The sequence below is a fragment of the Rhinoderma darwinii genome, chromosome 2 (assembly GCF_050947455.1).
Source record: "Rhinoderma darwinii isolate aRhiDar2 chromosome 2, aRhiDar2.hap1, whole genome shotgun sequence".
Classification (NCBI taxonomy): Eukaryota; Metazoa; Chordata; class Amphibia; order Anura; family Rhinodermatidae; genus Rhinoderma; species Rhinoderma darwinii.
Window position 1 is genome coordinate 249,560,260 of NC_134688.1, and position 13,562 is coordinate 249,573,821.

At 44.2% G+C, this 13,562-nt stretch overlaps 1 protein-coding gene across 2 annotated transcripts; it reads right to left on the reverse strand.

Moving 5' to 3' along the window:
- Window positions 1-7,136: 7,136 nt before the first annotated feature.
- Window positions 7,137-10,973, reverse strand: MYCL (MYCL proto-oncogene, bHLH transcription factor). 2 transcript variants are annotated; one of them, XM_075850462.1, is made up of 3 exons: window positions 10,862-10,973; window positions 9,777-10,243; window positions 7,137-8,299 (listed from the first exon to the last, which is right to left on the reverse strand). In XM_075850462.1, the coding sequence occupies exons 1-3, from the start codon at window positions 10,906-10,908 to the stop codon at window positions 7,731-7,733; spliced, it is 1,083 nt and encodes a 360-aa protein (XP_075706577.1). In that variant the 5' UTR covers window positions 10,909-10,973; the 3' UTR covers window positions 7,137-7,730. The 2 variants fall into 2 exon arrangements, with proteins under 2 accessions (XP_075706577.1, XP_075706579.1); XM_075850464.1 differs by having other exon boundaries at window positions 10,848-10,973.
- Between the last annotated feature and the right edge of the window lie 2,589 nt (window positions 10,974-13,562).

The following is a 13,562-nucleotide window of genomic DNA, read 5'->3' on the forward strand; positions in this document are numbered from 1 at the left end:
CGAATTACGTCCGTAATTAGTGTGTGTGTGAACATACCCTAAGGGCATGTTCACACAGCAAAGCAAAATACGTCTGAAATGCACGAGTTTTTCGCTGCGTCTTTTACGGACGTAATTGGAGCCGTTTTTCAATGGCGTCAATGAAGAACAGCTCCAATTACATCTCGAGAAGTTTCCTGCACTTCTTTTGACGAGCCGTCATTTTACGTGCCGCCTTTTGACAGTGACGCGTAAAATGACAGCTCGTCTGCACAGAACATCGTAAGACCCATTGCAAGCAATGGGCAGATGTTTGCCGACATATTGGAGCCGTCTTTTCAGGCGTAATTCGAGGTGTAAACCACCTCCATTACGTCTGAAAATAGGTCATGTGTACATACCCTTAGGGTATGTTCACACGGCCAAATTTCAGACGTATACGAGGCGTATTATGCCTCGTTTTACGTCTGAAAATACGGCTCCAATACGTCGGCAAACATCTGCCCATTCATTTGAATGGGTTTGCCGACGTACTGTGCAGACGACCTGTTATTTACGCATCGTCGTTTGACAGCTGTCAAACGACGACGCGTAAAAATACAGCCTCGTCAAAAGAAGTGCAGGACACTTCTTTGGACGTTTTTGGAGCGGTTTTCTCATAGACTCCAATGAAAACAGCTCCAAAAACGGACGTAAAAAACGCAGCGAAAACGGCGCGAAAAATGCGAGTTGGTCAAAAAACGTCTGAAAAGCAGGGTCTGTTTTTCCCTTGAAAACAGCTCTGGATTTTCAGACGTTTTTGGTCACTACGTGTGCACATACCCTTAGGGTATGTTCACACGCACTGTTTTCAGACGTAATTCGGCCCATTTATGCCTCGAATTACGCCTGAAAAACCGGCACCATTACGCCCCCAAACATCTGCCCATTGCTTGCAAAGGGATTTACGGTGTTCTGTTCCCACGAGGCTTAATTTTACGCGTCGCTGTCAAAATACGGTGCGTAAAAGACGCCCACGAAAAATAAGTGCATGTCACTTCATGGGACGTTTTTGGAGGCATTTTTTTTTATTGACTCCATTGAAAAACAGCTAGAATAACGGCCGTAAAATACGCCGCAAAAAACGCGAGTTGTTAGAAAAACATCTGAAAATCAGGAGCCGTTTTCGCTTGAAAACAGCTGCATATTTTCAGACGTTTTTTTGCTAAGCGTGTGAACATACCCCTATCGATCCTGAGAATGAGCTTACCTGGCAATCCCTTTGCGCCCCATATGAATAGAGCGGTACTGTGCAAGCTCTATCCCCACTCCATTAAGGGTATGTTCACACGCTGAGAGGCAGTTACGTGTGAAAAGACAGACTGTTAACAGCTGCCTCGTTTCACACGTAAAAGCTCCTCCTCGTAATTTACGAGGCGTCTGAGACGCTCGTAAACCTTGAGCCGTGCTTCATTGATTTCAATGAAGAACGGCTCAAATTACGTGGCAAAGAAGTGTCCTGCACTTCTTTGCCGAGGCAGTATATTTACGCGTCGTCGTTTGACAGCTGTCAAACGTCGACGCGTAAATTACAGGTCGTCTGCACAGTACGTCGGCAAACCCATTCAAATGAATGGGCAGATGTTTGCCGACGTATTGCAGCCCTATTTTCAGACGTAAAACGAGGCATAACACGCCTCGTATACGTCTGAAATTTGGCCGTGTGAACATACCCTTACTTTCTATGGGACTGCCGGAGCTAGCGCCTGGCCCCGGCCGTCCCATAGAAAACTAATGGAGCAGTGGCCGATGAAGGTGCAGTACCACTCCATTCATATGGGGCACACAAGGACAGCCAGATAAGCCGGTTTTCGGGATTAGTTGGGAACCCAGCGGTCAGATCCCCAAGATCACATATTTATCACCTATGCTGTGGACAGGTGATAAATATAGATTATAGGAAAACCCCTTTAAGTTTCAAACACTGAAGAAAAATAATGATCAAAATACTGCTGTCAGAGTGACAGAAGTGCAAGTTCATATGTATCTGCCACCGCCAGCAAGCAGTTATACTCCAAATCGGCACGGTTTTCAGAGCATTTGTTAATAGCCACGCAGATTTGCAAGCAAACAGCAGTCTTACCTTAGAGCATGATTTTATTTTTTTTAACCACTAAATGCAACTATATTTAAAACTTTAGCTGCATTTGTTGAATGCAAAAATGACCGCACCAAAAACGACTGTACAAAAAAAAATAATTATAGCATCACAAGCCATATTACAGATTTGCCCTCCAATTTACCAGCGCACCATACAGAACTGCAGGGGACTCCGTTTACCTCCGTACAGCTTCTTGTACATTACTCTGCCGGGTGCATGAGCACCAAGAAAGGAGGAAGAAAAAAAAGTGGCAAGACCACACACATTGGACAAAGGCCCAGTTCACACGCAGTTTTTTGGTGCTGAATTTGATGCAGAAACCCTGTCTGAATCAGCGCCAAAAAACAGCCAAAATCCCCTCCCCCTCTATTGATTTAAATGGGAGGCAGAGTAGTTTTTTTCGCAGGCGGCCTTCAGCCTCTCAGTAAAAAAAAACAAAAAAAAACCTGCGTGTTCTCCCTTGCCACGGTTCCACCTCTGACCTTCCATTGACATCAGTGAGGCAGCACAAACCTACGGTGCTCGTTTGAGCGTTTTTCGTGGCTTTTTCTGCCTGCGGTTCTCAATGGCCACAGGTGAAAAATGCCACAAAGACTGCGGCAAAAAAAACGCAGACAGAATAAAACCTGCCTGCAAAAAAAAGAAAAAAGTGTGATCTAGGCCAAATTCATTAAGGGACCATCAAGATAATTGACAACCCATGAGCATGGAAATCTGGATGGGTAATCTACTTTTAGTAGAAATATCATCATTGTGTGTTGGGTACATTACCAGCATTTTTGGCTCAGCCTAATCGTATGTTTTCATTCATTTAGCGAGACTGAAATACATTTCAAATATAAATCAGAACCGAATTGTACGTTCAGCTAGTAGTGATATGTGAAGGCTTTGCTCTGTCTGGAATAAAGATGCAGGAAGAGCGTGGCTTCGATTCTGCAGGAATAGTCATCACTGACTCAATCTTTAGGCTGGTCACATATACAACACAAGTTCTAATAAAAAGCTAGAAAATGTCAGTTCATGTTATTTGTGTTTGCCCATCATTCATGAATTACTTCTTCTAGTAGGAAGTATAAGGCTGGGTTTACACGACCTATTTTCAGACGTAAACGAGGCGTATTATGCCTAGTTTTACGTCTGAAAATAGGGCTACAATACGTCGGCAAACATCTGCCCATTCATTTGAATGGGTTTGCCGACGTACTGTGCCGACGACCTGTCATTTACGTGTCGTTTGACAGCTGTCAAACAACGACGCGTAAATATACAGCCTCGTCCAAAGAAGTGCAGGGCACTTCTTTGGACGTTTTTGGAGCAGTTTTCTCATAGACTCCAATGAAAAAAGCTCCAAAAACGGAAGTAAAAACGCCGCGAAAAACGTGAGTTGCTCAAAAAACGTCTGAAAATCAGGGGCAGTTTTCCCTTGAAAACAGCTTCGTTTTTTCAGACGTTTTTGGTCACTACGTGTGCACATACCCTAAGAGAACTTTAGCTTGTAAAAGAGAACTGGTCACGTGCAACATGCATTCAGATCCGTAAGCAGCATGTTATAGAGCAGGCGGGGAGAAAAAGATTGTAAATTAATCTTTCCACAACTATATACCACACTTAAATCCCTGGTCTTTCGAGTAGAGTAGGCCGGCTCACCCAACGATTGACATCTATCTGATCAATAGGGAAAACAGTCAATTACTGAGTAGTTCTAATGAATCTTTTCCAACAAAACTAGATCCTGTTCGTCTCAGCTTCTCCTGCTCTATAAGTTGTATCCAACGGATAGAACTACATATTCAATGTTACAGATTCCCTCTAATAAAATCGGTTTGGGCCGGCCAAACGTGTAGCAGTGGGAATAACTAACATTTTTAACAGCAGGACAAAAATTCACACATTGAAATGTATTCAAGATGTTAATGTATTCCCCTTTAATGACCAGAAGCCCAATAACAAAAATATTGGACCGCCAGCTGCATTACTGACGAATCTAAACGGGATTCCAGTCTATGGCCAACTTTATTCAGCTTCTTACAGCGGTCCAAGACTCTTATCTCCATACATTGCACTGAACTCTGTACCTGTAACACTGCAGAGACATTGGGAACATTTATTAACAAAGTTACAGGAGCCAAACCCACGTAAAATGTGTTTATTAAGTAAATCTATATGGCATCTTAACAAGTGCAAACAATCAGCCCCAAGATTGCTTCTGGCTTGAGATCAAGGTGCGGTGCAGAAGCAGATTACCGTGTACTAGCTTCTCATTCCTTACCTTTCAGTGACTTCACAGGCAGATAAATCAAAGCAATGGGACCCATCAAATCCAAAGAAGTCACTAGACAACAAAATAGCATTTGAAAAATGTTGTTTTATTAGTGTTTGTGCTCTGTATCTTTCACAAAGGACATAAAAAGCTTACAGGGTCATTTTCAGGTCCAGACAACATACAGCAGCATCTGTAATTTTTATAAAATCGGCATGTGTGCCTTTTGTCATCAGATTAAATTCCATTATCTTTCACTGCACAGTGCCTTGAATGGTTGGAGTATCTGCCAATAAGTACAATTCACGTGTACTTCTAGGACCATTCATAGAACTTATTTTGTATATTTTAGACAAGCTATGGACTAATCACCATAAGGCTGGGTTCACACGGAGTATTTTGCCGAGTTTTTTGACGCAGAAACCGCGTCGCAAAACTCGGCAAAAACGGCCCGAAAATGCCTCCCATTGATTTCAATGGGAGGAGTCGGCGTCTTTTTCCCGCGAGCAGTAAAACTGCCTCGTGGGATGAAGAAGCGACATGCCCTATCTTCGGGCGTTTCCGCCTCTGACCTCCCATGGACTTCAATGGGAGGCAGAGAAAGCGTATTTCGCGGGGTTTTATGCCCGCGGCGCTCAATGGCCGCGGGCGAAAAACTCCGCGAAAATCAGCGTGCAGGGAGAGGAAAATCTGCCTCAAACTTCCAAACTGAATTTTGAGGCAGATATTCCTCCTGCAAAATACTCCGTGTGAACATAGCCTCATAATTCATAACCGATATCCAACAATAACGTTTTAGGTCAGGTATACACACGCAGTTTTTACACACACATTATATATATATATATATATATATATATATATATATATATATATATATATAAAATAAAAAAAATAGAATAGATCCCGGAAAAGGGAGGAAGCTACAGCTTCTCAAAAGGAAAAGGTTTCCTTTTGATTAGTGTCAACTGGAAAACAGAAATCAAAACCACATTAAGGGCTTATTCAGATGAACGTAAAATACGTCCATGCAACGCGCGTGATTTTCACGCGCGTCGCACGGACCTATGTTAGTCTATGGGGCAGTGCAGACAGTGATTTTTGTGCAGCGTTAGTCCGCTGCGTAAAACTCATGACACGTCCTATATTTCTGGTTTTTCGCGCATAACGATCCCATTGAAAATCACGCGCGCCACACGGAAGCTCTTCCGTGGGACGCAAGTGATTCGCGCAACAGTAGTGAAAAGTATGAATGAAAACAGAACAGCACCACGTGCTTTTCTGTTTACAAACATACAGTGTGTCATAATGATGGCGGCTGCACGAAAAGCACACAGCCGCGCACCATATGATCATGACACAGAGCTGTTAAGTGCCTTTTGCACACGCAAAATGCTGCGTTTTTTGCATGCGCAAAACACACACGCTCATGTGAATCCGGCCTAAGGCAGAGTTCACATAGGGTGGATACGCTGCATAAAAGAATGCCGTGGTGCAGTTTTTCGCCTGGAATGCCCGCTTAGCCAGCCGACCTCCTGGGATGACTTTATCCCAGGAGACTACTGCAGCCTGTGATTGGCTGCAGCTGCAGTCACTTGGGATGACGGTCATCTGAGGTCATTCTGGCCAGCCTGTTGGAATGACATTTCATCCCACGTGACCACCTGTGATTGGCTGCAGTGGTCACATGGGATGAAACTTCATCCCTGGAAGGAGAAAGACTCCTGGATAAGTATATATATAAAAAAAAAAAAATCCTGAGTTGTCATAATTGCTGCAAACCCGACAAAAACAAAACCTCAACTGCTATTTGTTGCAAGTTTTACTGCCCCATTGAATTCAATGGGGAAAACCCGCAACAAATAAGCGTTTACACAAATACAATTGACATGTTGCAGAATAAAATGCTGCACCGCAAATCTGCAGTATTTACGCAATGTGTGAACTGACCCTTAAAGGTTAAACCCAGCCTTGGGCCCGCTGCAGATTTTGTTGCAGAAAATGGTGACTGAAAATCAGTTCCATTTATCTGAATGGGGTTGTTTCTGCAGCAAGCACAAAATCTGCAGCGTGTGCAAGGAGCCTTAGGCTGGATTCACACGAGCACGTTACGTCCGTAATGGACGGACGTGTTTCGGCCGCAAGTACCGGACCGAACACACTGCAGGGAGCCGGGCTCCTAGCATCATAGTGATGTACGATGCTAGGTGTCCCGGCCTCTCCGTGGAACTATTGTCCCGTACTGAAAACATGATTACAGTACGGGACAGTTGTCCTGCAGCGAGGCAGGGACTCCTAGCATCGTACATAAGTATGATGCTAGGAGCCCGGCTCCCTGCAGTGTGTTCGGTCCGGTACTTGCGGCCGAAATACGTCCGTCCATTATGGACGTAATGTGCTCGTGTGAATCCGGCCTTATTGGTAGTGAAAGTTTGATACTCTATAGCCCTGTGCAGCAGAAGAAATGGAATGGATAAATGATATTTTAGACTATTATATATGAACATTATAACGTTCAACCGTCCTCAGTTGCCAAGTTTTATTTTATAAATCTGTTACTCAAAAGATGTACAAAAATACACTATAAATCTCATTCAGTACAAAATCCAGCAGGCAGCAGCAGGTTCAAAAGTAAAGTACAAAACAAAATGGTCACAAAAACACAGACAAACTAGTGTAAAGTGACAAGAGTGAGGTATAAAGTGGTTCACACCAGACAGTCCCCAATTCCCCCCCCCCCCCCACAGTGATATGGCAGTCCTCAAGGTCTATGCAGATTTTTCCCTGCAGAAAGATCAGTCGTGGTTATACTTTGACCGGTACTACACCACACAATTTGCCAACGAGCACCGGATATATAGTCGACTGTAGCAGAAATTAAATGTAGGAAGAGTTATTTGAATCATAAGCCAGTAGAATATGTAGACCTTATACAAAATCTGGCAATCTTCAGAGAATAAAGTGCATTACAGAACGAATCAGAAGGTGGTTTAATGGACTTTTTTTTTTGGGCAAGATGGAGTTGCCATCTGAGAGGTGAACTCGGACATGTGAAATAAGGACGAGTCCGCAAAAGTTAGTTATACCCTTAAGGTCCCTTGAAGACAAGAAAAAAAAAAAAAAAAAAAAAGTCTCTGCAGAAAGTCCAAATTCTCTTGTATGGAAAGAAGAAACAAGTCCTATGTAGAACCTGAGGATCCATATAGATTCACCTGACATGACCAGCCCCTTCCCCGGTAGTGCTTTGTGGAGCTCCTATCCAGAAGTGAAAGTCTCAGCTTTGTGCAATCCCAAGACATAACTTCACAAAATGTGCAAATGTGCCAGGCAGACTCCTGCCATGCGTCCCTCTTAACGGCTTTTCAATTGGGAGATTCTCCTCAAGAGCTGCTGGTGGCGCGTACGAAGTTTTAGTTTCTCTGCGACAAGCTTTTTTTCAGCAGTAACCAAGCCTTGCAAATACTCTGTAGCTTTACTCAGAACTACCACCTTGGGAGTTTTGGAAGAGTGGGCCAGACCTGGCACCTCTTCTCTAAGTTCCAGGAACCGAGAACGCAAGTCATTCCTCCTCTTGCGCTCCATATAGTTGTGATTCTTCCTTTTGACCAGGTCGTCACTGTCCGAGCCTCCCGATGGAGTAGGCGAGCTCGGTGCAGAGGGGCTGCCGGACTGCACTGAAGGACAGCTGACTTCACCAGGCTCTTCTGAAGTGGGAGATGGACAGTCCTGTGGTGGCGGAGTACTGGGTTCAGGGGGCAGGCGCGCAGCATAGTTATGTTGCTGTTGGTGGATAGATATGTGGAAGAGTTTTGTTGCAGTATCCAGTGGATCCGCTCTTACTGTTATGGTCACTGGCTGACGGCCACGATAAGAATTGCTTTTTCCCACAGTCACTACATCAATTTCATCCTCATCCTCTTCTGTTGAGAGAAAAAACATAAAAAATGAAATAAAACCTTAAGAAAAAATACGTTGCCTCTTAATTAGTTCATTAAAATCACATATTATCCAACTATTCACAAATTATTCTGCTTGAATGGTATGGCTTTGACCAGAAAAAAAAACAAACAAAAAAACAACCTCAAATTATTGATATTTCTTGATACTAATGCATTTACATTGGTTTGGTCTAGGATTGTAACTTGCCATATTAGAATTGTACAGTATCAATCTTAAAAAGGGGAACCCAAACCCCATTCCCACGTTGTACATAGTTGAGGATTTACTGTAAATTAAGATTTTTCATGCCTTTAAACGCAGCATAGGGAACTAGCAATGTATAGGGATAAATCACAACCAAACAAAAGGTCGGACAGCCCAGCAATGAACAAATGAATGGGAGTGTTAAGTCTAGCAGCATGTGCTGGCTGTTCTGATGGGCGAGGCATGGGGGAAGGGTGTCTGCACATTCAATACAAAGGAGACACCACAAAGGATGGAATTATGTGAATAGGCTCAATTCCCCATTAATAAATCCCAGTCACATGTCTGCGGACTCCAATTGGTTTAATGCCCTCAATTTAAATGCAGGTTGCCTGCTATTGGTTGGAGATAGTGTCTGAACCCCTGCCGGCTGCAAGCTGTTGCTTTTTGTCTGGCCATGTGGCTGCCTTGTTTAGCTGAAAGCACTCGCACATTGTGTAACTTGGTGTTGGGTGGAGGGGAACAGCTACACAATGCTCAAGTACGAAACATTACCCCCGGCTTGCTTCAATGCACCCCTCTCCAAGCGATGGTCAGTCTACGGTTCTCACTTTTTTGTTGTAAACATGCTGAACTGATAGGTAATAGCAACTGTTGCTCTTATATAATGGATATATAGCATGGCTGACCATCTAACACGGCATTTTGAGCCCCGGTAGCCTGAGATATTAAGTTTAGAAAAACCAACTCTGCTTCCTAGGATGTCACTTTATGTAAGGCAGTCATGTAATAACCCAATTATTAACCTACTAAAGTTCATGAAGATGCTCAGGTAGTAGTTCCAGTAGCCAAGCTACCAAAACAAAGCAACCTTTTCAGCAAGTCTTCCCTCAGATTCAAACAACTGGTTATTTACTAACCCCAAGGTAACTCATGAAGCGGCTTTGCCGGTCGTACACCTGCTGCGGGCACTAGGTGTGTATCGCATGCATGTACCAGCTTGTTAACTTTTAAGGAAGGGATCCACCCCAGACGTGCTTTATTGCAGGTGCTTTAGATAGTCAAATACATATCTCCATCTACAATGTACATAGCTTAGGTGGCCCAAATCTCAAAAGAAGTCTGCAGGTAAACTTAAGTCATTGACAACAGTACCGAACCAGACTCCGGGGAAATGTCAACACAGGAACCTTACAGCCAAAATACCTAATCCGAATGTCTATTCTGTCATCCCAATCCATAGCGGTCTCTTACCAGAGTCACTGCTGCTTTCAGAACCCGATGAGTGGAAGATCTTTTCAGGGACGGGAGCTGGAACGGCGGCGGTCTGTTCCACAGGACTAACCGCAGGCTCCGGGACCTCAGAATCCAGAACAGGTTTAGCAGTACTTGCTGGCCGCGATGGGGCACATGAAAGCCGTTCATTGATGACCTTTTCCAGATGTTCACGGGTTGAGAAGCCACTCCACATACAGTCTCTCAGGAGAACTACAGAACTAAGGCCAGATAGTTTCACAGGAGACTCCCATCCTAAATCCATGATCTCAGATCCCCACTCAGTGCCACTTTCTCCAAGGCATCCTCCGTTAGACTGAGGGCATCCAGGTACCAGCTCAAATTTTTTCCATATGTCCTCACTGGGAGCGATGTGGCGATAAAAGTCCTCCTTAAGGTCCACATCATAGAAGTAGTGTGTATTATAACACCCAAAATCCATTGTCCTACAAGAGAATGCAAGTGTGAATTAGCTACATGGTGATCTAAAAAAAAAACATTGTATGAGGAACATTCCCAATACCACGTGAAAGCAAAACAGAGGGAAGGTGCGACCTTGGCAGAAGTTCGGATACACGCAGATTTGAGGTAAACTATGGGTAAAGCAATACCGTATACGTGCCAAGAAAGTAAAGTGATCAATACCAGGAAACCAAACCACCATAAAAACCAAATAATGTAGCGGTGTCATAGCTGGGAAAATAAAAGGGAGCTTCCAGGATTTGGGATAGAGGAAGAAAACGAGTAACAGGAAGTTGTGCCAATGGGGTAGTGGATTTCAAGAGGGGGCAGGTAAAAAAATTAAAATGTTCTGATCTGGAGAGGAACACGTGCATCACGCAGTGGGCGTGGCCATAGCCATGCACACAAACGGGGCTTTAAAAAGGGACAAGTGACAGCCCAAAAGTTAAAGAAACAGAGGGGACTAGGAAATTTAATGAGGAGGCGACAGAAACACAGACCGTAAACCCACCAGATCTCTTTAGTCAAGTAACACAAGACCCAGACCACATGTAACACTCAGCAGAGCCCCCCACCAAACAGCCACACGTGCTGCCCCTTACCCCAGTGTCCCCAGACGCTCTCCTGGACACGCTGAATGTGAGCGCATTCATTGTTCCCACAGCTTATTATATGAGCTCTGCTCGCCCCTCCCCCTATGGGCGCGTCCTAGGAAGCCGGCTCCTCAGACACTACAGAGGGAGGGGGAGGAGGCGGGAAGGAATGACCTGCAGCCTGTGTGTACATTGTTGTGCAGCCCGGCTGGTAGGAAGCTGAAAACAAAGCTGCCTCGACTCCATGTGCTCGGGACGGTTACTGGTCCTCAGAAGGAGGCAGGACTGTCGCAGCCGCCACAGTGCTCTGGCTTTGTCCTGCTAATTAGATTATTATAAGGGGAAGCTCCGGCGCCCATGTTTATGTTTACATATTTGCGGGTGGCATGTGTTCGCCAGTTGGAGGTTTATTAGGTTACCTCAGTTATGGGTGGAATAGCTTTGCGGTTATAAGCATTCAATGTCGTGTTTTTATTTAAAAAAAAATTATTATTACCCTCTTCACATTTATTCTCAAGTTTACAGGAGAAAAAGTCTTAACCGCACATGGGAAAGTCGCGTTTTTTTTTTTTTAGTTTGGAACAATTTGCTGCAATTTCTCTGACAAAATGAGTTCCACGCATGAGACTAGGATTGTTTCTGCAGCATGTGCATGGATTTCTGCAAGCCCAATAAGATGAATGGAACAATTGCAGATATTTCTGAAACAAATCTGACCCGTGTGAATATACACTGAGGCTACGTTCACACGAGCGTGGCCGATTTACGCGTGCAAAAAACGCAGCGTATTTCCAGCAGTTCATGTCCGTGTGCCATCGGTGTGTATTGGCATCAGTGTGCTTCGCGAGTGGCATTTTTTTTCCCGCGTCTGCAAGCACTACTTTCTTTTTTTTATTTCTCTGCATTTCTTTGTAACTGATGCGTGAAACGGGGAACGCACACGGATGTCGTCCGCGTGCTCTCCGTGGTTTTCACACACCCATAGACTTCAATGGGCGACTAGGTGCGCAAAAACGGATCAATATAGGACTTGCTGTGAGTTTCACGCAACGGACACTCGCTATGTGAAAACTCACGCACGTGTGAATAGCCCCATTAAAATGAATGGGTCCGTGTGCTGTGAGTTATTTCAACGGACAGCACACGGACGAGTATTAGGGTATGTTCAAATGGCAAACAAAATGGCTGTAAAATACGGAGCGGTTTTCAAGGGAAAACAGGATTTCAGCCGTTTTTTATGCATCAGACATTTTTAGATGCGTTTTTTTACGGGTGTTTTTGGAGCTGTTCTATTCACACTATGAAAAACGGCACGAGAACTGACATGCACTCCTTTTATAAGGGGTGTTTTTTCACGTGCTGTTTTTACAAACGGCGCGTAAAAATTGCCCCGTGGTAACGACACACCGTTTTTCCCATTGAAATCAATGGGCAGATGTTTGGAGGCGTTCAGCTCCGTATTTTAAGCCGTTTTTCGGGGCGTTTACAGCCCGAAAAACTTAGGGTAATTTTCAGCCGCTTTTACTTGTGCGTGTGAACATAGCCTTACGCTTAAGACGGGATTTACATGAGCGTGTGCGTTTCGCGCGTGCAAAAAATGCCTTAGAAAGGCTCCACAAAAGGTAAGACATGTCCTATTTTTTTGCTTTTTACGGACCAGGCTCTCATTCTTTTTTATGCGACCGGCCGTGCCCGTAATCACAGACCGTGATTACAGGCACGGTCGTGTGCGTGGGGCCTTATTTTGTGTTCGTACGAGTATATGTATTGTTTTAAAAAAATATATTTTTTTGCTGCAATTTTGTACTTGCGGTTTACAAAAACTGGGTCGGTTTGAGGGTATGTGCACACGATAACTGCAATTACGTCTGAAATTACGGAGCTGTTTTCAGGAGAAAACAACTCCTGCATTTCAGACGTAATTGCTCGTACTCGTGTTTTGCGGGGCGTCTTTTACTGATGTAATTTGGAGCTGTTCTTCATTGGAGTCCATGAAAAACAGCTCCAATTACGTCCCAAGAAGTGTCCTGCACTTCTTTTGACGAGGCTGTAATTTTATGCGCCGTCTTTTGACAGTGACGCGTAAAATGACAGCTCGTCTGCACAGAACATCGTAAAGCCCATTGAAAGTAATGGGCAGATGTTTGCCGACGTATTGGAGCTGTTTTTCATACGTAATTCGAGGCGTAAAACACCTCCATGTCGTGTGAACCCAGCCTAACAACGATTACAAATGTCACAGCGACAAAAACAACTTGTAGAAATAAACCCTAACACAAAATTATGCAAAAAATGCCATGTGTGAACATTGCCTTCTGAGAACACTTCACTTAAGGGCGGATTTACACTAACGTGATATACGTCCGTGCAACGCGCGTGATTTTCACGCATGTCGTACGGACCTATATTAGTGTATGGGGTCGAGCAGACAGTCCGTGATTTTTGCGCAGCGTGAGTCCGTTGCGTAAAACTCATGACATGTCCTATATTTCTGCGTTGTTCGCGCATCACGCACCCATTGAAGTCAATGTGTGCGTGAAAATCATGCGCACCACACGGAAGCACTTCCGTGGGATGTGCGTGATTCGCGCAACAGCAGTCAAAAGTATGAATGAAAACAGAAAAGCACCACGTGCTTTTCTGTTTACAAACATACAAACAGTGTCATAATGATAGCGGCTGCGCAAAAATCATGCAGCCGCACATCCTA

Excerpts from the sequence above, each read along its gene's own strand:
- MYCL (XM_075850464.1), bottom strand. The coding sequence starts at position 10,912 with ATGAATGCGCTCACATTCAGCGTGTCCAGGAGAGCGTCTGGGGACACT. Across the intron at positions 10,244-10,847 it reads ACTGGGGTAAGGGGCAGCAC|GACAATGGATTTTGGGTGTT; the intron begins GTGTGGCTGTTT and ends ATTCTCTTGTAG. Across the intron at positions 8,300-9,776 it reads TGAAAGCAGCAGTGACTCTG|AAGAGGATGAGGATGAAATT; the intron begins GTAAGAGACCGC and ends TTCTCTCAACAG.